General features: G+C 45.7%; 1 protein-coding gene across 9 annotated transcripts in view; it reads left to right on the plus strand.

Moving 5' to 3' along the window:
- TJP1 (tight junction protein 1) overlaps positions 1-25,866 on the plus strand; it is a 261,027-nt gene that overhangs the window by 141,236 nt on the left and 93,925 nt on the right. For 3 of the 9 annotated variants that reach the window (XM_051822267.2, XM_070053526.1, XM_070053527.1), the window contains exon 1: positions 10,754-11,234. The exons of the other annotated variants lie outside the window; for them this stretch is intronic. In XM_051822267.2, the coding sequence (XP_051678227.1) occupies positions 11,208-11,234 (27 nt within the window). In that variant the 5' untranslated portion in view covers positions 10,754-11,207. Of the gene's footprint in view, positions 1-10,753; positions 11,235-25,866 lie in introns of those variants that run through there. 9 annotated transcript variants of the gene reach the window in all.

A 25,866-nucleotide genomic window follows, 5' to 3' on the forward strand; every position in this document is an offset into this window, starting at 1 on the left:
CTTGTGTTACCCTGCAGGGAGGCAGGGCAGAAGCCAGCAGAGGGAGCAGAGTGCTCCCCAGAGCCAGGGAGCCCTGGGCTGCCCTGGTGTTTGCCGCACCACCTGCAGCTCAGCCCCAAGTTGCCCTTTTTTTCAAGCTGAGTTTCACACATAAGGAAGCTGCCACCGGTTATCCTTAGCTTTTAATGTCCATTCTTCCTGAATACCATATTTAATGAGTTTTTGTGTGGTTCAACATTGCTGAAGAATGTTAATTCCAAACCTTAGCACCCCCAAGGCTACATTTACAAAGTAATAGTTTGCTCATGCAAAATAGTATAAAATATCATCCTTTACTCATACAATTCTGGTACTTTAAAAAATGTACTTATAAAAAATTATACTTGGGGGCCAGTGCTGTGACATAGTAGGTTAAAACTTCACCCGTGATGCCAGCATCGCTTATGGGTGCTGGTTGGTATCCCGGCTGCTCCACTTTCAAGCCAGCTCCCTGCTACTGTGCCTGAGAAGGCCCAAGTCCCTGGGCCCCTGTACCTGTGTGGGAGACCCAAGAGAAGCTCCTGGCTCCTGGCTTCGGATCGGCCCAGCTCCAGCAATTGTAGCCATCTGGGGAATGAAACAGCACATAGAAGACCTCTCTCTGTGTCTCTCCTTCTCTGTAACTCTGCCTCTCAAATAAATAAATCTTTAAAAAAATAAAATAAAAATTATATGGGTGCAGGCATAGTGGCACATTGGGTTTAAGCCACAACTTGGGTTGCCTCCCACACTGGAGGGCCTGGTTCAAGTCCTGGCTCCTCCCTGCTTCTGATCCAGCTCCCTGCTAATGCACATGGGGGTACTTGGGTTGCTGCCACCAACAAAGGAAACCTGGATGGAGTTCCTGGCTCCTGACTCCTGGCTTTGGCCTCGCCTGGCCCATCCCTGGCTATTGTCAAGCATTTGGGGAGAGAACCAAAGGATGGAAGATCTCTTTCTGTGTGCCTTTCCCCCCTCTTTCTTTCATGCTGTCTTTTAAATAAATAGATAAATATTTTAAAAATTATACTGTTTAAAAAAACATAAAGAAGTTAGCTAAATCATCATGTACGTGTGGGTGGCATTTGTGCAGACAGTAATTCTAATGTTCTGAAAATAGCTGTATTCATAAAAAATTAAAGCATCAAATTAATTTTAAAGTATTTTCCAAATAAGTAGCTACTAGTATGGAGGCATATTTAGCTATCTTGATTTTTTCCTTTTAGAGGACAGTGTTTTGCTAATGATATTAAGAGGAGCTACACAATCCTTGTGGGAATTATTTTTTAAATTAATTATTTATTTATTTGAGAGACACAGCAAATATTCCCATCCGCTGGTTCACTCCCTGGATGCTTACAATGGCCAGGGTAATTACTTGAGTGATCACTGCTGTCTCCCAGGGTTTGCATTGATAGGAAGCTGGAATCAGGAGCCAGAGCTATGAATTGAACCCAGGTATTCCAGTGTGGTACTAGGGCACAAGGTACTCCAGTGTGGTACTGAGGCATCCTAACCAGTGTCTTAAATATGAGGCCAAATCCCCTCCTGAGGATTACGTTAAAGTTACGTGATTCAGCTAAATGGATCAGTCATAATTTACTTGAATTTTTTTTTTTTTAAAGATTGATTTGTTTGAAAGGCAAAGTTACAGAGAGAGAGGGAGAGAGAAGAGATCTTCCATCTACTGTTTCACTCACCAAATGGCCTCAACAGCCGGGACTGGGCCAGGCTGAAGCTAGGAGCCAGGAGCTTCATCTAGGTCCCCCAAATGGGTACAAGGACCCAAACACTTGGGCCATCTTCTACTGCTTTCCTAGGTGCATTAGCAGGGAGCTGGATCAGAAGTGGGGCAGCCAGGACTCGAACTGGTGCCATATGGGATGCTGGCATTGAAGGCGGCAGCTTAACCTGCTATGCCGCAGTGCCGGCTACCAGATAGAGCATTATCTGGGGACATGAAATTTCCACTCACAAACCTTGAGTACATGCCAGGCACTCCACAGTACTAAGCTCGTCTTGTGTGTATGTGTGTGTGTGTGCGTGTGTGCACATATGTGTATAGTACATCTGTGGGGTTAGCCTTAAGTCTCAGTTTCTGCTGTGTAACAAACCTCCCCAATGCTTAGCATTTAAGAAAGAATTGTGATTCTGTGGCAAACAGAGCCCAGATCAGCTGAGTGGGTCTTTGGCTGGGCTTGCCTGGCTCCCGTAGATGCAGCAAGTTTGTGGCTTGTCTGGAGTTGGATGAATTCCCTTTCCCTAGAGATTGGCAGATGTCAGCTCTGGCCTTTCATTTCTCTGGGCTTCTCCCATGAATGTCTCAGGATTTTTAGCAACCCAGGAGAGCAGGCCTCAAGGCCCAAGTGCTTTCCAAGCCTCCGGGTGTGTCCTGTTTGCCCTTTGATCAAAACGGGTCTCACTGCTCATCCAGGGAACGGGTCTCACTGCTCATCCAGGGAACGAAGGGAAGACTCCCCCTGTTGCTGGGAAGAGCTGCCATGCCACACTGACACCGGGATGGGAAGAATTTATGACAACGGCTTATAGCCTACCGACCTTAGCTCACAGAGTATTTCTGTTTTGTTGATTGTCTGATAAAAACAAAGTGAAATGTACACCAGCACTCAACCCTCCTTCCCCACCGCCAAGGAAACAGAATACTGCGGGATAGTCAACTCTCCATTTGCTTCTCACCTGGATTAACCGATTTTCAATATTCCGTTGGCCTTCTCTGTTTTCTTCACATCTTTCTCTGTGTTTCAACATGTGTCTCCTAGAAAGGGGTGCCTTCTTATATGGCCACGATGTCATTGTCACATCTTGGTATCCTCTAATGCTCAGCTTATAATCAGAGTTCTCAACTGCCTTGAAAATATCTTTTTACAGTAAGATTTGGAAAGAAGCCCACATGAGGTCCACAAATGTCCCAATTGACTTTGCTTTGCCTTTTTTCTGTTACCTTGTTTGAAACATGGTTTCCTGTATAGAACCACCCAGCTTTGTCTTTGCATCCAGGTAGAGGCTTTTGTCTTGCGCGTCCATCCCAGGCATTTCTGTCCCTGAGAGGCAGCCCTGTGGGCTGGACTTCATTCAGATCTGCTTCTGCTTCATAGACAATGCTTCCTGTTGCTTGGGGTGGGAGGCACGAGTGCTTATTTGCCTTATTTTCGGTGGTACCAGGATGGATCCTTTGCTGATCATTGCGTGACGCTATGAAGTGTCCAAGAAAATGGTCTTAGTCTCTCTTCCTTCTAGATTTCTTAGCGGGAGCTGCTCTTGGAGGAACTTCCCATCTGAGTAAGAGTCAATACAAAATGTATTCTTTCCTTTTAGATGACAGCTTATGGAGTAAGGAGTCGAGGCCCAGGTTGTATCCAGGGCTGCTCAGTAAGCTAATGTTATTTTGGGTGTTGTCTCCCTTTCTTCCTGTTTTCTTGTTATTAGGAATTCAGGAGTTCTGAATAGTATGTTTCAGTCAATTGCATTCTTTTTCTGTCTTTTGAGGGTCAAATTGTATCATCTTTGGCCCTTGGGAGCTCCAGGTTGTTTGCTTCTGTATCCTTTTGATCCATTATTTGTGGAGAACTCCCTTGTTTTCTGGCACAGTTAAATATTTTGAGATTATCTTGTACTCAAGTATTTCTTGCTTAAGACCTGCATTCAGCCGTTCCTGAGTGGGGATTCTGATATGGGCATAAGGAGTTCTCAGTGCTATTGAGTTTTCATTGCTTCTAATCTTTTTCAAGGATCAGAGGTAGAAATAACTATAATATAATATTGTTATACTGATTTTTTTCCAACTTAAATTCAAATTTGAAAAATTTTATTGAACTTCTTTGATTTTATACTTATTTCTCTTTTCTCTTAGTTGAAATAGCTTGGTTCCTAACAATGTTAACATATAATAATATCTATTAGTCTAGTAACATGCAATATTAGTGTTACTAGCGTATACTGATATATGTTTTGATGTTAGCAGTATAGTTTGAAATTGTGCATATAGTTATATGTCGCTTTGAAACTATTACATATTTAATAATGCTGACATTTGAAATAGATGTATGTTAATGCCACTCTATGTTAAATATAATAATGTGTACTAGTTAGTACATGATATATAGATGATAAGCTATCAACTGTGTAGCAGTTTGAATTAGTTAATGCACACACACTCATATAACAAAGTAATATGGTAACAGACTACTGAATAAAATTGGAGATTTCTTTGCAATGCTGTTTTTCTGATAATATGTTAGGGTTCCTGGAAATAATTCTCTTTTCTGCATGGTTAGCTTACCAGTTTAATGTAGATTAAGTTTTCTCCAGTTTGTTTTCAGCTTTTTCAGATAGCTTTTATCTTGATTTCATTTTTTCTACATAAAATACCCATATTTTAATTTTTCTAAAGTCATACAAATTTACAGAGTTAATCTAGAAAAGTCTCATCTTTACTGGCTTCTCCCTCCTCTAAAAGTAATATTTTTATTTCTTCTGAGTTTTCCTGATTTTTTTGGAAAAAGTATACATATTTTTTCTCTTTTACAAAGTTTTAAAATCTTTTTCCTTATTTATTTTTCATTTTATTTGAAAGGCAGAGAGAGAGAGAGGAATTTTTAAATGCTGAGGCAGATTTTCATTGTGTGATACAATCACGGAGACAAGGGTGAGTGTGGAGGGCCCTGGGCTCGCAAGAGCAGAGAGACCTGGGGAGCTTGCCACATGCTGCGAGAAGAGTGTCTACCAGGGAGAAGTAGACTCAGAGATGCCTATAATCTGGAATTTAGTACAAAATGAAAAGCTGGACTCTGTGCTCCAAAAGCAAACTGCCGTGAAATGTACATGTGTTTATTTTCTTTGCTTCCGAGGTCTCCGTTTTGACTTGGCATGTTTTTTATTTGATTTGCGGTGTCGTCCTAAGTAAAGACTAACATAAAATGGGAATAACTAGCATGCAAGTGCTGTGGTGTAGAAAGTTAAGCCTCCGCCTGCAGTGCCGCCATCCCATATGGGTGCCAGTTTGTGTATAGCTGCTCTTCTTCCAATCCAGCTCCCTGCTAATGCACCTGAGAAAGCAGTAGATGACCCAAGTGCTTGGGCCCCCACACCCATGTGGGAGACCTGGATGAGGCTCCTGGCTTCAGCCTGGCCCAGCCCGGGCCATTTGGGAAGTGAACTAGAGATGGAAGATTTTCTCTCTCTCTCTCCCTTCCCCTCCCCCTGCCATATATTTCTGCCTTTAAAATAAATAAATAAATCTTTAAAAAATGTGAATAACCAGCAAGAATTTTTGGTGTTTATGTTGTGTAACACCAGTGTTCAAAGCAAACCTCAGCGTATTTAAGCAATGTGAGGAATCATTGAAATCCACAATTCATATTTCATGGCCCGAAGAGACAAACAGCCAGACTCAGGAAGGGTGGAAGGAGGAAGAGAGGATGCTGGTCCCCAGCCAGGCAGCCAGCCCCGGAGGCATCTCTGGGCCTGAGGGAAGGAAGCTACAATGGGCACAGACTCTCCCAGAGCCTGGGGTCCTGTTGTGCATGTGCTGCTGTGCTGTGCTGGGCCTGCTGGCTTGTCTGGATCCCTTTCCTGTCTGACCCAGTTGTCTTGCTGGGCACAGGGTCTGGGGAAGTAGAGCCCCAGGCTTGCTGCTCTAACCCACAGTAGACAGCCACCACCCAGGATGGTTAAAGTCCCTGTCTGGACGGCTTGGCACCAAGTGAGACGTGGTTTGCACCAGTTGGGGAAGTGGCTCGACCTGCTTGGGCTCTTGTGTGGCCTAAGAGGCTGGAAGTCCACGTACTCAACCCCATCCCATGCTCAGATCCTTGTCCAGGACAGAGGTGGTAGGGCAGGGTGGGGGGGGGCCAAAGGGGCATCAGAACCCCTCATCAGAGTGGACAGCCCAGAACCCCTCCCAGGGAGGCCACAGGAGGTGGGGGCCACATGAAGTCAGAGGCCCCGCACCCCCAGGGCATGCCTGCTGTCCCACAGACCTTCCCTTGCAAAACACAGATCCAAAACTAAAACCGCTCCGATGCAAGACAGCAACTGTGTATCATCAAGCTGAGTTCAGGGCCCTTGCTTCTACAGGGGGCATGTACCTCTGCATGGGTACAGGCCTTTGCAGGGCATCTGGGGGTGTCAGAGGAAATCTTAATTCTTTTTTTTGAAAAAAAATTTATTTATTTTTATTTTTTTACAGGCAGAGTGGACAGTGTGAGAGAGAGACAGAGAGAAAGGTCTTCCTTTGCCGTTGGTTCACCCTCCAATGGCCACCGCGGCCAGCGTATTGCGCTGATTCGAAGGCAGGAGCCAGGTGCTTCTCCTGGTCTCCCATGGGGTGCAGGACCCAAGCACTTGGGCCATCCTCCACTGCACTCCCGGGCCACAGCAGAGAGCTGGCCTGGAAGAGGGGCAACCAGGACAGAATCCGGCGCCCTGACCGGGACTAGAACCCAGTGTGCCGGTGCCACAAGGCAGCAGATTAGCCTAGTGAGCCGCGGTGCCGGCTTTAATTCTTTTTTAAAAATTGACTTTTTAAAAGGCAGAGAGAGAGAGAGAGAGAGAGAGAGAAAGGTTGATTCTTCCCATCTGCTTGTTCACTCCTCGGTTGGCTACACAGCAGAATCTGGGCTAGGAAGTAAATCGGGAGCCCAGGAGCTCATCCTGGTCTCCCCCGTGGGTGGCAGGGATCCAAGTACTGGAACTGTCCCCTGCTGCCTCACAGGGTGGGCGTTAGTCCGAAGCCGGAACGGGAAGCAGAGCCGAGACTGAAGCCCAGGCGCTCAGATTTGGGATGTGAGCGTCTCAAGCGGCATCTTAACCACTCTGGAAGCTTGAGTCCTGCAAGGTGGAATTCTGCAGCGTAGGAGACGATGGAGATGATGGGGAGAGGGCTCACAGCTGAGGGGGTCAGCTGGGATTCAACATCCGGGGGCGGGAAACAGAAGGGAAGCAATGCTCTCTCACTCGAGGGCTCGGGCTCCTCAGTGTTCAGGCAGGAAGGGAACAGTGTTGCCATTCCTTGATCTCCAGTTTCTCTGTGGGTTCTGGGAAGAGCTGTTCCTTGGGCTGAGGAAGAAGGTCTTTGAGGGACCCTCAGAATGCATAGGATGCAGAGTAGCTGCTGTGAAGAGTGGAGGGCAGATGGCTTCAGGATGAGTCAGAGACACTCGGGGATTTATGGAGCTTGTCATCTGTCTGCTTGCATGAGACTCAGGACCCCAACAAGCAAGCGCTCCCCCTGGCCTCAGTCACAGAAGGCTGGCCCCACAGGAGGAGTTCTCTTTAGGAGAGATGGTGCTTTATTCTCAACTGAATGAAAAATGACTTGTTATTCATATTAAATGTGCTTTTTAAAAAAATGGAGAATAATGTTTGTTTTAAAAGGTTTTTACTTTGCACAATAAGATAAAATGTTGGCAATTTGATATTGCATGCCTAAAGTCTTCTTTTTCTTTAAATCTTACTGGATTTTGAAATCTGGAAACTTTATGAGTCTTAAAAGGTTCTTCCTTACTTCATATTTATTATTATGAATTCATTGGCTGAGGACAATTCAGACTTTGTCAAATCTTATATGATATGACTTAGGAATGAGCCTAGGATTACTTATGTTTTGCTGTGGTTACAATGCCTTGATAATGGTCTACGAATGGTGTTTTGTATGTTCTTGTCTATGGCATTATCAAGACTGTCTCACTCTGTGCTGTAGTGCCATGATATATCCCCTATGCACAGCTTATCTCAAAAATAGCACCATGGTTTTCTTTTTCTTTTTTCTTTTTTTTAAAGATTAATTTATTTGAAAGGCAGAGTAACAGAGAGGCACAGGCAGAGAGAGAGGCTGATCTGATGCCAGGAGCCAGGAGCTTGTTCTGGGTCTCCCACGTGGGTGCAGAGGCCCAAGCACTTGGGCCATCTTCCACTGCTTTCCCAGGCCATAGCAGAGAGCTGGATCGGAAGTGGAGCTGCTGGGACTAGAATCCGGCACCCACATGGGATGCCGGCACTGCAGGCAGTGGCTTTACCTGCTATGTCACAGCACCAGCCTCAGCACCATGGTTTTCTAAGGACCTTTTCTGTAACAGAAATATGTATGTATACATATTTATGAATGTATATATTTATATATATATATAAAGTGTCATGCTTCTACAGTAGTTCTTTTGGTCAGGGTTGTTTCAATAGGTGGTGCTAAGATTTACTAAGATTTCCCTTTTTTTACTCTGAGCCGCAGACACCAAGAATCCCACAGGAAGTTGTCGCTGTGAGTGTTGTGGTTTCTTAGTTTCCTGTTCAGTTGCATTAGATGATCAGAAGTAAGTTAACTCTGTACAACCGAGATTCTTGGTTAAACTTTAAGAATCTCCAATTTACATGCATTTTGTTTCTTCTCATGATGTGAGTTAGCTGTGACCATGTTCATATGCAAATATGAACACTGTAGTGTAACTTGAACACGTTCTGGTGTTTGATTAAACTTCTGTTAAAAGGGGTGTTTCTGACATTATGCTTTATACTTCCCACTTCCTTATCAAAGCCTCTTACCAAAAATAAACTCTTATAAGAATGGAGCTACATTTTTAATTCTTTAAAAATGCATATACTTTTACAAATGCAAAAACTTTCTCAAATATCTGTAGAAAAGGTGATACATAAAACATACTTTATATGATTTAATTTAGATGTTAAAATATCACTGAAATTTTTAAAAGGGATCGTATTATTCATTAAAATATCTATTATTGTAATTTTTTTTAAAGATTTATTTATTTGAAAGGCAGTTGCAGAGAGAGAAACAGAGAGACAGAAACAGAGACAGAGAGGTCTCCCATCTGTTGTTTCACTCTCCTAATGGCTACAATGGCCAGGGCTGGGACAGGCTGAAGCCAAGAACTCCATCCGAGTCTCCCACGTGGATGGCAGGGGCCCACATCCTTGGGCCATCTTCTGCAGGCGTAGCAGCAGGAAGCTGAATTGGGAGTGGAGCAGCCAGGACTATAATATGGGATGCCTTCTATTGTAGATGGTGGCTTAACCCGCTGTGCCACAACACTGGCTCCTAACGTAATTCTAAAGCATGGGATTCTCAAAGTGAAGTATTCTTGTGTGGATTCACTTGGTTTTAAACCACGGCAAAGGGAAACTGCGACCAGGTGTTAGAGCTGTGACGGACTGCTGTAACCCAGCATCTCCACTGTCCGGGGAGACTTGATGTGAAAGTGACAGGTGTCCTGGGACTGGAGGGCTGTCTGCAGTGTGCGGTGAGCCCCATTCTAGGCCGTTCTTGGGCAAACTGAGCCTCTTATTACGCGGTAAAGACCATGCGAAAGGTCTTCCTGGACCACCTTTCATTTCCGTTTTTTTTAATTTATTTTTATTTTATTATTATTTTTTTTTTTGAGACGCAGAGGGAGAGAAGAGGTATCAGGAGAGCATTCCCCTCTCGCGGCTCACTCTCCAAATGCCCACAGTGTTTGGGGCTGGACCAGGCTGAAGCCAGAAGCCAGGAGCTCAGTCCCAGTTTCCCAGGGTGGGGGCAGGAACCCAACTGCTTGTGCCCTCCCCACCGCCTCCCACAGCTGCAGTCAGGAGCTAGGCCCCCAGCCAGCTCCTCTGATGCGGGTCACAGGTGCCCTAACTGGTTTCTTAACTGCCAGGCTGATATTCTGCCCCCCATGACCACTTTTTTTTTTAATACTCCCTTTAGTTCTTAGAATGGCATTTGCTCATAAGACGTTGTAATCACAACTCCTCAACAAATACTTCAGTAATGCACAGAGTGACTTTAAATACAAGAACGCCTGCGACCATTTTCCCCCCGGGGCCGGGTGGGGAGAACCGGCGCTGGATTTGTAGAATGCGGTTTCCTCTCCTCGTTCAGGTAACGTTGGGTGGCAAAATGATCGCTGCTGTACTTTCTGCTCCCTTGGATAAGCGTGCACCCGGTGGCCGCCTCTTGGCCAGGTTTGCTCTTTCTACAGCTGGCGTCTGTGCTGTTCTCCACGCCTGTGGTTGCTCCCCGACGGCCGTCAGGGGGTGACCATTTGGCGGTACTAAGAATTTCCCACATCTGCGATGCTCCCACTTCGGCAAGAGGCTGCCGGGGGGCTTCTGACCCGGCCCGGGCCCGCTGTGCTGGACGCGGGGGACGGGGCTTGGCAGTGCAGGCGGCCCGAGCCGGAGCCTGCCCCTCCTCCTCGTGCGGCCGCACGGCCGGGCACGACGCTCCGCGGACATCCCCGTCCGGGCGTGGGGAGGAGGAGGAGGCATCTGGGGACCCCCTGCGGGCTGGGCCAGGGCTGCTGCTTCTCGGACCCGGGCACCACTTCCAGCTGGGGCAGTCGGCGTGGCCCAGGCCTTCCGGGAACACAGCCGGGACGCGTTCCGTCCTCCTCGCGGCGACGGCCCCAGGGAGGCCCGCCGGGTGCAGGGGGCAGCGGCCCGGGGTCCGGCGGCGCGGCCAGAGGGCTCGGCTCTGCAGCAAGTCGAGGTAGCCGCGGCCATCACAGGCAGGCTCTCGGCTCGGGGCGAATCCTGCTGGGCTGCGCACGACATTCGCCAAGCAGCGGAAACCGTTTTCCGAGTTACTTGGGAAAAGCGGCGCCCGGGGTCGCACCCGGGGCCGGGGCCCCGCCCCCGGAGCTCGCCCCGCCCCCGCCCCCGCCGCGGCCCCGCCCCCGCCGCTCGCCCCGCCCCCTCCCGGCCGGGCATGCTCAGTGGGCCGGGCCGGCAGGTTTGCGTGGCCGCTCAGAGTTGCCGGCGCTGGCTCAGCCCGCCGGCGCCGCGTCCCTTCCCGGCCTCCCGTTCCGGGGAAGTTAGGTGCGGAAGCCGGCTCCTGAGGAGACTCGGAGAGGCCCGCGGGCGCGGCGGGGGGCTCCGGGGGCTGCCGGGGGGCCGGCGCGGCCGGGCGGCCAGGGCTCCGGGCGGCCGAGCGAGTGGCCGCGCTCTGAGGGAGGCGCCGGCCGGGCGCGCCCCGCCGCGAAGACCCGGGCGGGGCGTGCGCTTCCCGGACTTTTGTCCGAGTTGAATCCCCTCCCCGTGGGCCGGGCCTTTCCGGCCGCCCCTGCCGCCGCCCCGCTCGCTCTCGGGAGATGTTTATTTGGGCTGTGGCGTGAGGAGCGCGGGCGGCGCGGAGTTTCGGGTCCGAGGAGCCTCGCGCGGCGCGGGAGAGAGACAAGATGTCCGCCAGAGTGGCGGCCGCCAAGGTGAGCGCGGCCGCCGGGGCCGGGCCGGGCCGGGCAGAGCCGGGCCGAGCGCTGCCGCCCGCCCGCCGGCGCCGGCTTACGCCCCGCCCTCCCCCGCAGGCGGGCGCCGGGGGCGGCGGGCCGGGCCGGCAGGCGGGCGCGGGGGCCGCTCGGAGCCCGCGGGCCGGGGCGCGCCGAGCCGAGCCGGGCAGGTGCATCGCTGGCGGCGCCGGGGCCGGTGCCGGGCTCGGGCGTCGGCGGGTGGGGGCGCGCAACAGGTCCCGCGCGGCTGCTCGCGGCGCCGGGTGCGGGTCTCCTGCGGCGGGGAGGTCGGGGTTTGGGGATCCACCTGCCGCGCGTCCCGGGGCAGTGCCCGGTCCCCGGCGAAACCGTGTAGTTTCGGTCTGATGTCACTCGCTGCGGTATGCGGGCGACAGCGATAAGGCACTGAGACAGCAAAACACTCAGCCCGGGAGGAGCTGGGCGGATTTTTTTTTTTTTTTTTTTTTTTTTTTTTGCTCCTTGCTGGATTGTTTATCTAAGGTAACTTGGGGAAAATTGACCTGATAATACTCCTTAATGATTGGAGGTCAGGTTTTAGAAGTAGCACAAAGTGTCTCCACAAATAAATAGGGCGAGGAAGCCTGAAAGATCAGTGCCGACCTGTAGGGCCACGGGGAAGTGGACGCTTGCCCCGTGCACGTTGAAATGTGCCTCTTGCTCCGAAACCAACTTGTAAATTACGTTAAAAAGCTGCGATTCCCCAAAGCCAGGTCGGAATGCGCTCCCCTTTTGTGCACTGTAGACAGCGTCTCTCTCCCTGTCTCTCTCCCTGTCTCTCTCTCTGTCTCTGTCTCTCCCCATCATAAGGTAGCACTTGCTCTTCGCCCACAGGGACAGGAGGACGGAAATGGGAAGAGTAGGACTCTCCCCCTTAGAAAAATCGCTTCGCAGCCCGGGTGGGGGCCCGCAGGCCCGGCCGTGGTGTTAGGCGTCTGGTTTTCTCTCCCAAGTGTGTGTTGCTAGCACCTGGGCGCAGGTAGCACGCGGCCCTGCAGTGTCTGAACTCTGTCTCGGGACCTTGGCTTCTGCAGTTACTCTGGGTGGCAGCAGGTAGATTCCTTCAAGGATCGTGGTGTTTCTTTAAGAGAGAGCTGGACCTCCTGTTGATGAAACACAAGCTGAGGGTAGGTCCGGAGAGCTGGGCTTTGAGGGCGGCCCTTGGCTTGTTTTTGAGTTCAGTCTGTGTGATTTACCTTTTCTGGAACTTCCTCTCCCGCGAGGAGGGGGGCTCTGTTTCCGTCTCGCGCAGAATGTCTGTCACGTCGTCCTGAAGGGTGGCCCCGGCGCACAGGCCCCGCAGCACCGTGTTAGAGGCTATCTCAGCGTGGAGAGAAGTAGATTTTCTGTAGCTCGCGGTGGTGCGGTGACTTGGGAGTCCTTTTCCTCCTCAAGTGTGATGATTGAGATTTTGTGGCATTTTGACAAGCGTTACTTGTTCAATATTACGGTATAGGGGTGTTAGCATTTGTAGGCATGTACGGGTGAGATGGGAGTTGACAGCTTATTTTTAAAAATGCCGTATTTTATGGGGCCACCTCGAAATCTTTCCTAAAGCAAGGTAAGCCATCAGCACATATGTGAAAGGGAATGATGGCCAGCTGCCTAGCCGCTTTCTCGAGTGTCCTTTAAAGTCTTGAAGGATTTTCGTGTTTCCTAAGAGTCAGGTGCTGCCTTAAATGCAGAGGATGCTTTGGTTTTCCCCACCCCAGAGTTGCCAAAAAAATTTAAAGACTTTAATTTTACTGCTTGCTTTTTCGTTCTTAGTGTTTACAGTTTGTAGAACTCATGTCTAAGCCAGTGCTTCCAATTCTATATTCTTGGTGATGGTTGACTAGTTTTCCATCCCAGGAATGTGCTATACTTTAGATCAAAGTCTCCAGAGTTCGGCTGTCACCATAAGCAGCCTTATTGGCACATTTCTGTGCACCTGTATGTTACTATGTGTCAGATTCTTCAAAATGGAATTGCTAAGTCAACAGGTATGTAAATCAAACTTTTGATACACATCACTAAGTCTTTCTCCAAGAAGAGTGTACCCAGGCATCCACGTGACAGATGTTGGTGCTTGAGACTTGATGAAGGATGTGAATTCTGAATGAAATGAAACAGTATACTTTCTGGAGGAGAGTCAATATTGTAGCATTTGCCAGTCTTCCTTGAGTTGATATATAAATACAATAGTTACAAATGGAATTCTAATGTTGTACTGTAGAAAACCTGATGTATTGATAAGCAAGCGTATCTGATAAATGAATGATAGCCACGGAATATTGGGGAAAAAAGGTCCTTTCAGGAAACCTAATTTGTTATGAATGCAAGTCGTGTATCAGCTCAGGGACAGAGGAACGCAGAGTCCAGAAAGATCTGCACAGTTACGCGCTCGTTGTCCTCAGTGCTCAATGTGATTCCCGAATGGCCCTCAGTGCCCAGTCAGTTCATTTAATTCCACAGTAATCCTGTGGATCGATCCCTGTTCTCTGTTCTGTGAGGAGAAGAAATTGAACACAGAGGTAGAGTAACTTGCCTAAGTTTGTCAAGCCAGCAGGAGGAACTTTGTGAATATATGAATCAAAATAAGTGGAGATCATTGGAGAGAGAAGTGAGGTACTAAGTAAACAATACTAAGACTGTTGGCTGTCTATTTTATAAAATAATAATTTTCTGCCTCCTATGCCAAAAAATCAAAGCGAATGTTCGAAAAAGAGAAATAAGTAAAGGGAATCATAAAATACTATGAGAAAATGTTGGTTACTTTGTAAAAAAATGTACCTGCTTTGGAAAGATTTTCTTTGAGCCTAATATTAGGAAGTAATAATGGGGGAAAAAGGTTTTATATGTGATATACACCTGAATTTGCATTTAGAATTTTGTTTCGTAAGGAACTTGATATAAAATTATTTGAAAGTTGAAAACAGGAATTTTAAAGTGGTTCTCTGCCTTACCGAAGAGTGTTCAGTAGGAAATGGGGTGAATAGGAACATTTTCATTGGTTGAGTCACAGAAAGTGGCTGAAGGAAATTGAAGGGCTTCTGGGTTTTCAAGCTGTTTCACTTTGGAGGAAGCAGTAAATTTAATTTAGGGTTGTGCTTTTAGGTATGCTTATTAGATATTGCTTATTATTGCTTATTACTAGATATATATGCTTATTAGATATTTCTGCATACGTAGATGTTTTCTGTGTCTCAGGGATAGTAGTTTTTACCCCTGTAGCGCTCTCTGAAATTGTACTGTAGGTTAGTGTGAAAATTATCTCCACTGGATTTTACCATTACATCATTGATTGACACTAGTCTCAGGAATTGAATTATTTTGTCAAGTGAAGCACAGTGGTCTTTTTAAAATAGCTGAAACAAATTTCTAAAAAACCTTTTATTTTCATTTTATTTAAAATGCAGAGACAGAAGGGGACAGGGAGAAACCTTCCATCTGCTGGCTCACTCCCCAAATGGCTGCAAAGCCAGGAGTGCAGTCCAGGTCCCCCACCTGTGTGGCAGGGACCCAGGCACCCCAGCCATCTCTACAGCCTCCCAGCATGTGCCATAGCAGGACCTGAAATGTGAAGCAGCACTCCCATGTGGGACGTGGGGATACCACGTGGCACCTGATCACTGCCAAGTTCTGGCCCTGGCTGAAAATTTTTGGAAAATAGCTTAACTGTGGAAAACAGTTAAGCTAATGAACAAAGCTAATTACATGATAAGTCTTTATAGAGGATACTGTGGATACTGTTTTCTGAGTGATTGTTGCAGGGTCATTTTAATTTTGGTACTTACATCAGTACGTATGTGCTGTAACAATACTTTTTTTTTTTTTGTTCCATTGGTTGACCCCCCCAAATGGGCGCTGCGGCCAGCCGGCGCGCTGATCCGAAGCCAGGAGCCAGGTGCTTCCTCCTGGTCTCCCATGCAGGTGCAGAGCCCAAGCACTTGGGCCATCCTCCACTGCCTTCCCGGGCCACAGCAGAGAGCTGGCCTGGAAGAGGAGCAACCGGACAGAATCCGGAGCCCCAACCGGGACTAGAACCCCAGGGTGCCGGCGCCGCAGTCGGAGGATTAGCCTAGTGAGCCAGGGCGCCGGCCACAACAATGCTTTAAAAGTGAAATAACTCACTGAGAGTTCACTTCATTGTGTTTGCGACTTTGAGTGATTTTCAATATACTAATAGCTTTCTGGGCGGCTCAGTTTGTACAACACATATTTTTCACTAGGATTTATAGATTTTAGGAAAAGGGTTTCGATTTTTGCTGGTGTATTGGCATTGTCAGCACTCGTGGTTGAAACTTTATGTAGTTAGCTGATAATACTAACCACATTTTACAGTTCTTAAGCTTGTTTTAGTACAGCTTCATATGACAGTTATTTATCAAATTATACAATGCTTTTTCTCCTGGATTATATACTGGCACAGATTGCCCTGCAGTATTAGGAAAAGACCCTCTTTTCTTTTTTCTCCCTTTTCTAAAACTGTTGCTTTCATGTTAGGACCTTGCACACTAAACTTTGATGTTAAATTTAAGGAAGATTCTCCGCACCCATCGATTGGTGTCAGTGAGTTGGGGGAGGTCAGCCGTCCCCGTCAGTGGTCAGTGGTGAGGCTGAAACCCGTCTGTCTGCTGCTTCCTGTGGGTTTGAAGGAAAACGCATAGCATAGAGAAGTTTCACTGTGGTTTTGTTTTTTTTTTTTTCAATCCTGGAAACAGTGTTCTGGCTCTGACTTTACTTGCTCTTTAATCTTTTTCTATTTAGAGACCAAATATAAACTCAGTACAGTTCTAAAATATAACTGAGTATAAATAAGATAGATTACCATACTGTGAAGGAAAATGTCTTTAAAAATAATGGTTTTGATAAACGTTTTGGAAATGTGATTCTGTTTCTTGACATGTCTCTGGTATGATAATTCAGTCTACTGAAAGACCAGGAGTCCGGCTGTGTTCAGTTCCTGTGTATTGTCACCGCCCACTGACTGCTCAGCCCTGGCTGCTTCCAGACCCACATATGCACACATTCACAGTTAGCACCAAGGCCCCAGAGAACATTGTTGTAGCTGAGGACAAACTCATGAAGTAAGCGGTTATTTTTTATTGGTACTGTTTTTGATCAAATGTTAGATAATTTAAAATCTATATGTAAAGTTATATCTGAAAATATTTGGAACTTGTTTTGAGCTTCTGAGTTTTGAAAGACAGTCTTTAAACACCTTATTACTTTAACAACTTTTAATTTTATGGAAAGGAACAGACATTAGGATAGTTCACCAGGTTTTAAAGTTAATCTAAAATTGGCATTGGGATTTCCTGAGTAAGCCAGCAAATAGGCCTTTTGTTGTCTCTGACCTAGTGCTTAATTTATTTATTGCCCAGGAGAATGGCTTCAGGTTGCTCCTTCAGGTGCCTTATTTCCATTCCTTCTAAAACAGATAAATTCTTAATAATGAAAAGTAGAAGGGCACTTCAAAAAGTTTGTGGAAAATTGAATTAAAAGATATCTGTTTTTATGCAAAATTCTTTTTGAAATCATGTGTACAAATGGTGGTATGGTAGGGAGTTTTCATTTTATAGCTTAAAAATTGGGTGAGAGTAGATTCTGAGTGAGATGTAGCGCCAAGCGCAGCTCCAAGCGTAGTGTCCAGGGTGGACGCTCGTGGCCCTACTTTGGTGTAGATCAAAAGAGGTTTTATTTATTTGTGTTGTTTCACTTGTATCAGCACAACCTGTTGGTGCTGGCAGAGTACTGTGTAGTGGGTGACTGATGGAAAACCTCAATCATTCTAGTTTGCTTTGCTCTCAGAAAAGAGGTGAAAACAGAAACTAATGTTATTTTTTATGAATACTAATCAGGGATGTAAGAGTAACATCAGAGTTCTTCATTTATCTGAAGGGCAGAGTTACAGAGAGAGAGGGGAGAGGGGGGAGATCTTTCTTCCACTGGCTTACTTTTCTCCCAATGCCTGCAACAATCAGGCTGGGCCAGGGTGAAACCAAGAGCCCAGAACTCCAGCTGAGTCTGCCACGTGGGTGGCAGTGACCAAGTCCTTGGGGCTACCGTGCGCTGCCTCTCCCAGGCGCTCTGGCTGGAGCCTGGAAGTAGCAGGGCCTTGAGATGGCACTCAGGCAGCGGCTTGACCCTGCTGCAGCACAAGGCCACAGTTTCTCATGACTGAATATTACAAGTTAAACTGAAGATGGGCTCTCTAAATTCAGTCTGTAATTTAAAATTCAAGTGGATACCAGTAATGCTTAATTCTTTTTGTTAGCACAGACTTGAATTGAGCACATTTTGTTTTGGGTCCTTATTCTCTAGATGCTTATAGTTCATCTGCTTTCTGCTGTAATCAGTTGTGATTCTGTAAGAACCAAAGGAGTTTCGTTTATTCTTTTTTTTTAAAAGATTATTTATTTATTTGAAAGGCAGAGGTTCACAGAGAGAAGGAGAGGCAAAGAGAGATAGAGAGGTCTTCCATCCGATAGTTCACTCCCCAGTTGGCCGCAATGGCTGGAGCTGTGCCTATCCGAAGCCAGGAGCCACTGCTGAGTCTCGCACGCGGGCGCAGGGGCCCAAGGACTTGGGCCATCTTCCACTGCTTTCCCAGGCCACAGCAGAGAGCCGGATTGGAAGTAGAGCAGCCGGAATGCTAACCGGCACCCATTTGGGATGCTGGCGCTTCAGGCCAGGGTGTTAACCCACTGTGCCACAGCGCTGGTCCCTGTTGTATTTTTAAGAAATGAATAGGAGTAAACTCTGGGACATCCTGTGGTAATGCATTCTGGTGTGCTTTTTTCGTTGTAAGAGACTTGTGTCTGGAGCATGGGCCTGCTGTGACACAGAGCCTGCATTTTCCCAGTTAGGTTTTTTATCTTTGTGCAGATTGAATCTGGACACATCCATGTAAGTGTTTTCCACATGTGTTTAGTACCAGTATCTCAACAGGAGAGAAAGATTAAGAATTGGAATTTCCTGACATACTTAGAGCTCCTTGAATAGACTGACATGGAAAATGGACGCTATGCTAGTTGTTACTGTAACTTTTAGGGTCTAAAAACTAGTAACAATGGACTTGTAAAATTGTTTTTTAACATTCAGCAGATATTTATTGCATTGTACCAGGGCCTGCTGTGGGCACTGGAGATAGAGCAGTGAACATTTATCCCTACCAATAGCACATTCTAGTGGTGTGGGTGGACAGCAGCAAGTACTCTATGTGAGAGTGAGTGCTAGAATCTCTAACGTGTTTCTGGGGTGTGGCCTCCCTCTCCCAAAGATTATCTCTATCTTGTGTTCTGTAGTTCTTATTTTCTAGTTTTTCTTATACTTTTACCACCCACTTACGCATTCTGTTTACACTGTGTTTTTGCCCATCTCAGAACCTTACACAGGCAGTGTAGTGTGAGTTCAGTTGTGTGTCTTGGTAGTGTGAGTTCAGTTGTGTGTCTTGCTCAGCGTTCTGTTTGGAAGATGATCCGTGTTGTAGATAACTGTAGTTCACTGGTTTTCGTTTTCTTGCTGTATGACTGTGCTTTCCATTTATAAGGACTTACTGCCATGTTGGCTGTGGGAAAAAGCATTGAGTTAGAGTTTCGTGGCCTTGGGTTGAAAATACTGCGTATATCTGAGATCAGGAGCGAGATGAACACGACTAGCTGGACATTGGAGTACTAATAGCCGTGTAGAAGGCGGTGAGTGAGCTGCTTTTGTTCATGTGAGCCTTAATCTGAGGGTGCTGTATGACCGAGGAAGTCTTGAGTGAGTTGTTTTAGGAGGCATCCACTTACTTGACTCTCATCAGACCACCGAACGTCATCATCAGGATCAGTTCATGTTTTGGACAACAGTAAAAAGTCTGTCCGGTACAATACGATTGTGGAAAATATTTTCTGGCAGTGTCACGGGAAGGGTCTTGGGAAGACCTGTTTACTGAGTTTATTTTTAACAGTGGTAGATATTGGAGCATTTAAGTAAATGTGTATTAGCCCATATTTTGATGCTGGATCCCCTCTGGGATCAGAAGATAGTAGCCATGGCAAGTAGATTACATTCTAGTTGTAAATATGAGAAATGTGTTTCAAAGATAAAAACTCCGCCTCTAGTGTTGAGTGCTCTATGACAGATACTGAACTGAGTGTTTCATGGGTGTGTTATCCCATTTCATCCTGCTGGTTTAGGTGCTGCTGTTAATCTCTTTACAGGTGAGAGATCTGAGGTTACATTTCCACATTACAACTAATCACACATCTATCAGTGCTTAGTAACTCATACATATGCCTGTATTCATGTGTTCTAAATGAGCGTCAGGTAGGTGAGTGTGGCATGGCGTTTGGGGAGTCTTAGATCAGACAAGCAGCATGATTCATGAAAGTGCAAGAGAGGGTACCACTTGGCTCGGGTGCCGCCGAGAGCGCTGGTTGGTCTACAGGAGCAGCTATTGCTCAGCCTCAGCTGATTGTTGTTAGAGAGGAAGACAAGCCAGATCGTCCAGTTTTTCAAAACAGGTTGTAAATCTGGATTTTTATATAAATTATTCTGACTTAAGTCCTGCCAGCTGATTTAATTTTATAGCTTTTAATTGTGAAATATAGTGCATATATGTACTAGTGCATAAAGCCAAGTATACATTAATGAATTGTTATACAGTGAACACCTATGTAAACAATGTCTGCCTGTCAGCAGGCCAGATTCTGCACAGGCAGGGAAAATAACAATAAGAACCGAGGGGCCAGCATTACGTGCAGTGGGGTAAGCTGTCGTTTGCAGTGCTGGCATTGCATATTGGAGCACTGGTGGCTACTCTGCTTCCGATCCAGTTCCCTGCTCACATGCTTGGAAGAGCAGTGGAGGATGGCTCAAGTGCTTGGACCACACATGGCAGACCCTGTTGGAGTTGCAGTTCATGTCTTCCACTGAGACTTGTGGGCATTTGGGGAGTAAACCAGCTGATCGAAGATCTCTGTCTCTGGGTCCTCTGCCCCCACCCCCACCCCATAAATAAAAATCATAAAAAAGGAAAAAGCCTGCAATAATTGAATAACTGTAAGTTTTTGTGACTTAAACTATATGCGTTTAAACTCTGAAAACTGAATCCAGGGTCACTTTATTACTGTTTTCACATCTGTTAAAAAAAGAAAAAAAAAAAGCAACCAGTATCCATGTCAGCACAGTGGCTAGCACATAGTATGCTATTATGTTAGCTTTGTCTTTTAAAAACATCTTAAGTAAATACCATCTAGTATCAGAGAACAGTTCTATAGGATTTTGTTTTAAAGATTTATTTATTTATTTGAAAGAGTTACACAGAGAGAAGAAGAGGCAGAGAGAGAGGTCTTCCAGCTGCTCGTTCACTCCCCATCTGGCCGCAATGGCCAGAACTGTGCCGATCTGAAGCCAGGAGCCAGGAGCCTCCTCCGGATCTCCCAGGCAGGTGCAAGGGCCCAAGGACTTGGGTCATCCTTTACTGCTTTCCCAGGCCATTGCAGAGAGCTGGATAGGAAGTGGAGCAGCTGGGACTTGAACTGGCACCCATATAGGATGCTGGCATTGCAGGCGGCAGCTTTTCTTGCTACGCCACAGTGCTGGCCCCTAGGGATTATTTTTTGTAATGCATACATCTGATGCATACATACATTTACCTTTCTAGTTAATTTACTTCTGGACAGAGATCGGCCTGTAGGTTGGTGATTCAGCCTAGCAAGGTATTTTACAATTTCAGAGAAGGTCCTTGGTCTCCCAAGATGCTTTTGAAAAATGTATTACAGTGGCATTAAGTAACAGATACAGTCTTTGATGTAATGAAATGGACAGTAAGGATTAAAGACTACTCCATGGCCCATGAACTTTGCAATTTGGACATCCACCTGATGTGGTTAGTGACTGGTCCACAAGTTCTGCCCCTTTTGTACCTGCCGAGCATCTCAGATGTTTCTGTTTGTACCATCTACACTTTGTGCCATTTACACTCCCAACACACAAACCTTGTCTCTGGATTCCTGGAATAGCCTCCTAAGTAGTAACATACTCCTCTTCTTACAATCTGTTTTCCTAAAATAATCTTTTCAAAATCCAAGTTTGATTAGTTTCTTCCCTGCTCCCTCACTACACACCACATGGGCAAAAGCATGCTAAGATTCCAAGGCTTCATACTGCCTTAAAAGTAGGTCAAAATTCCTGATACGACCAGTCAGCTCCTAGAGTGATCTGGCCCTCGCCTGCCCCTCTAGTCTCATCCTGGATGTTTCTGTCCCTCACTGTTCTGAAGACATGCTTTCCCCTCCTTTATTCCCTGACAGGTACAGTGCTTCCTGCCAGCTTCCTGTTTGAGTACCCTTAGTAGGCTGTATTTTGTTTTTCCTTCAGATACTTATTTAAGCATTAGATTTAATATGTAGTTGTGAAATGTTTTCGCTGATTCTCCCGCTGGACTATAAGCTTCATGAGAACAAAGAGCATATTTGTGTCTGGTTATTTGCAGAGCTTAACACAGTGTCTAGTGCACAGTAAACTTTCAAACGTTATTTAAGATTTATTTATTTAAAAAGGCAGAGACAGAGAAAGATCTTCCATCCACTGGTTCACTCCTCAAATGGCTGCAAATTCCGGAGCTGTGTTGATCAGAAGCCAGGAGCCAGGAGCTTCTTCCGGGTCTCCCACATGGGTGCAGGGGCCCAAACACTTGGGCCATCTTCCACTGTTTTCCCAGGCCATAACAGAGAGCTGGATCGAAGTTGGAGCAGCTGGACTTGAACCAGGGCCAGAGGGGATGCTGGCACTGCAGGTGGCTGCGGCGGCAGCTTTACTCGCTACACCACAGTGTTGGCCCCTCAAACATTATTCAAAAAAAGGTGGTATGCTCATCGCTACCACAGGGCTGTTGAATTTCTCATTCTGTCTGGAAAACTTCCTACCTCCATCCCTGGCTGGATTAGCGATTAATTTCTAGTTCCTTCAGGCTACTGTTCTCAAGTGGAAACATTTCAAATCCATATGAAAGTTAGTGCTGAGCCTACGGAACCTGTTGTTACTATCAGTCAGTATAGTTGTCCACTTACGGCCAGTCTTGTTCATCTGTACTTGTATTCATTGTTCCTTCCTTTCCCTGTTATTTAAAGCAAGTGCCAGACATCTGTTCATCTATGAGTATTTGAGTACTTCTAAAACAGAAGAGTAGCTGTATATTTAGTATTTTCTAATTGTCTTGACTATCAGTTCTCCTTCTTAAATATTTTTTGAAAAAGTCAGAATCCAGTTGAGGTCTTCTCATAGTGATTGTCTGATGTGTCTTTTTACATCTCCTGGACAAGTAAGGCTCCCTTGTGCTTCTTTCTTTCTCTTCCCCTTCCATTGCACTTTCTTTGGTTGAAGAATAGAATTGTTTGTCCTGTAGAATTTTTTGGTCTGGCTTTTGGTGCTTTCCCTCTGTGATGTTACAGCGGTGCTCAGCCCTCTATATTTCCTCCAACTTGGTAATTGGAACTATAGCAGTTCTAACAGGAATACCACATATGTAATTTAAAATTTTCTAGTAGCCACATCAAAAAGCTTTTTCAGATAATGTTAATATTGAGTAAATATATCCCAAATAGTATATTTTAGCATTTAATGATACAAAATTATATTGATAATATATATTTTTCCATAGTAAGTCATTGAAATCCATCTTAGATATATTTTGCACATTTAGCAAATTTCAGTTATGGCTACTAGCAACTGTATTGAGCAGCACAGACCTAGGTACTTGATTAGATTCAGAGATTCAGATTTGACTCTTTTTTTTTTGGTTTATTTTTATAAGGCTACTTCATAATCGCTTTTTGGCCTATTGGCTAAGATCAAGTGGACGACTACTTCATCATAAGTGCCATTGGTTGCAGGGGCTTTTTGTTTCTAAAATTTTGTTAATGCTGATTAATGTGTAGATTCCTTAATTTACTAGGTATTGCAAAAATTACATTTAAGCTTTATTATTCCTTCATTTATTAGTTGAAATGCTTAAGAAAGGAGAAACTTCCTTTCATTTACTGTTTGGTTACCCAATGGTACTGTTTGTATAGTCAAGGCAGAATAAATATTCTGTTTTTTTCCTATATGTGTTAGTTTTTCAGACCACTGTAATACTTTCTGTCAGTGCTTATAATTTTTTTAAATGAGTAACTGGATGTATGGAAGTGTGTTTGATGTATTTCAGGCCATTGGATTGAGGAGACTTAAAATCGTAACGTCCAGTTACTTTATTTTGACTTTATTTGATGGCATAATACATTGAAGTAACAAATCATAGGCATCTCCAGATGAATGAACGTACAGAGTGAAAACCCCAGCTTAGGGAAGGAACGTGCCAGTGGCCAAGGAGGTCCCGTGGCTTTGGGCTTCCAGTCACTGCGTTAAAGGGGTAAGCCTGTCTTGACTGAACAGCGTAAGTCATGTTTGCCTGCTTCTTGCTTGCTTTTTAAAAAATGGTAACTTACTTTCTTTCTTTCTTTCTTTTTTTTTTTTTTTAATAAAGATTTATTTATTTATTTGAAAGGCAGAGTCACAGATAGGCAGAGGCAGAGAGAGAGAGAAATGTGCTGGTTCAGTCCCTAGATGGTGGCAATTGCTTGAGCTGCGCTAATCCAAAGCCAGGTGCCAGGAGCTTCCTCCAGGTCTCCCATGCAGGTGCAGGGGCCCAAGCACTTGGGCCATCTGCTGCTGCCTTCCCAGGCCACAGCAGAGAGCTGGATTGGAAGAGGAGCAGCCCGGACTAGAACTGGTGCCCATATAGGATGCCGGCGCCACAGGTGGTGGATTAACCCACTGCGCCATGGTGCCACCCCACCACTTTTCAAGAATTATGAGTTTGTGTTCATTATAAATTTATAAGTCTAAAATAAACGACTCAATCTTTTTTTCCTCTGAATATATAAACATGTTTTTTTTTTTTTTAAGGATTTGTTTATTTATTTTGAAAATAGTTACAGATAGAGAGGAGAGACGAGAGACAAAGACAGATCTTCTATCCATTGGTTTACTTCCCAGATGACTACAATAGCCAGGTAGAAGCCAGGAGCCAGGAGCTCGGAGCTTCATCCAGGTCTCCTACGTGGGTAGCAGGGGCCCAAGCACTTCGGCCATCCTCTGCTGCTTCCCAGGCCATTAGCAGGGAGCTCAGTTGGAAAGTGGAGCAGCGGGGACACAAACCAGTACCCATGTGTGATGTCGGTGTTGTAGGTGGTGGCTTTACCTGATATGCCACAGCGTTGGCCCCAAACATGTTCATTTTAAAAAGAGAGTTGGTGTATATGTTTCTGCATTTTATCATATGCCTTTGTAGCATTCCTCTTTAAACTTTTTATTTTGAAATATTAAATTTATAGAAAAGTTAGTCTGTATTTCCTGCCTTCTTCAGTTTGGTCATGTTACTCATTTGTAATATAGTCATGTTGATTAGCTTCTATTTCTGTCCCCCCCAACATCTTTTGTTTTGATTTATTTTTGTTGCTTTTTTATGGGAGGGCAAGAGAGAACACTTTCTTCTTCTGTTTTACTCCCTAGATGCCTACAACAGCCAGAGATGGGCCAGGCCAAGCCTGGAACCCTGAACCCAGTGTGGGTATCCCACATAAGTGTCGGGGGCCCAGTTTTTCAGGCCACCGTTTACTCTCTCTCTGGGTGTACATAAGCAAGAAACCAATGAGAAGCAGAGGAGCCAGAGCTTAGCCAGATACTCCAGTGTGGCAGGTGGCTTCCAGAGCAGCTGCTTAACCTCCGTGCCAAATGCCTGCTCCCCCACCCCCATTTTTAATTATTTGAAAGGCAGACACACACACACATACAGTATTTGTAAATTTAACTGATTTTGAGTATGGTGGAGTGTTGGATGCTAAATGTACTTAATTTCTGTTGGGACTTTGGTCCTGTGGTTGCTGCGTTCTTATTTGTGAAGTCTTGTGTTTGTGAAGTCTTGAAGCTGTAGGACCTCTTTTCATCTGGTTTAAATTGGTCTTTTTCTACTGCGTTCTGGAAATCTCCATTTTGAGAATTTAAGTGATGACCCAAATAAATACAGGTAAATTATTTTAAACACATATACTGCTCTCTCTGTTTGCCAACCTTTGTGTAGCAGTGAGCAGAATTTGAAATTAAATGTTTTATTGGAAGTTTACTAAGGGGTCGGGGGCGTCTGTTTTATTCACTCAAACTCAAGCTGTACTTCTCCTTAAGTTCCTGGCTCAACCTCACATCAATATGTGATCTTGCTTTCTATTTTGGTTGGAGCAAAGCCAAACAAAACACATCGCTTTGGAGTACAGAAGGAATCAGAGGCAGTTCCGTGTAGCAGCCGTGCTCCCGGTGTGCTTGCAGAGCACCAGAATGTTCTGCGTCCTTTCACTACTCGACTTCCTTTTTCTTTTCTTTTTTTTTTTTTTTTAAGATTTATTTATTTATTTACTTGAGAGGCATAGTTACAGACACATCTGCTGGTTCATTCATGGCCACAACAGCCAGGGCTGGGCCAGGCCAAAGCCAGGAGCTTGTTTCAGATCTCCAATGTGGGTGCAGGGACCCAAGGACTTGGGCCATCTTCTACCGCTTTCCCAAGCCATCAGCAGGGAGGTGGATC

The sequence above is a fragment of the Oryctolagus cuniculus genome, chromosome 12, assembly GCF_964237555.1.
Source record: "Oryctolagus cuniculus chromosome 12, mOryCun1.1, whole genome shotgun sequence".
NCBI classification, from domain to species: domain Eukaryota; kingdom Metazoa; phylum Chordata; class Mammalia; order Lagomorpha; family Leporidae; genus Oryctolagus; species Oryctolagus cuniculus.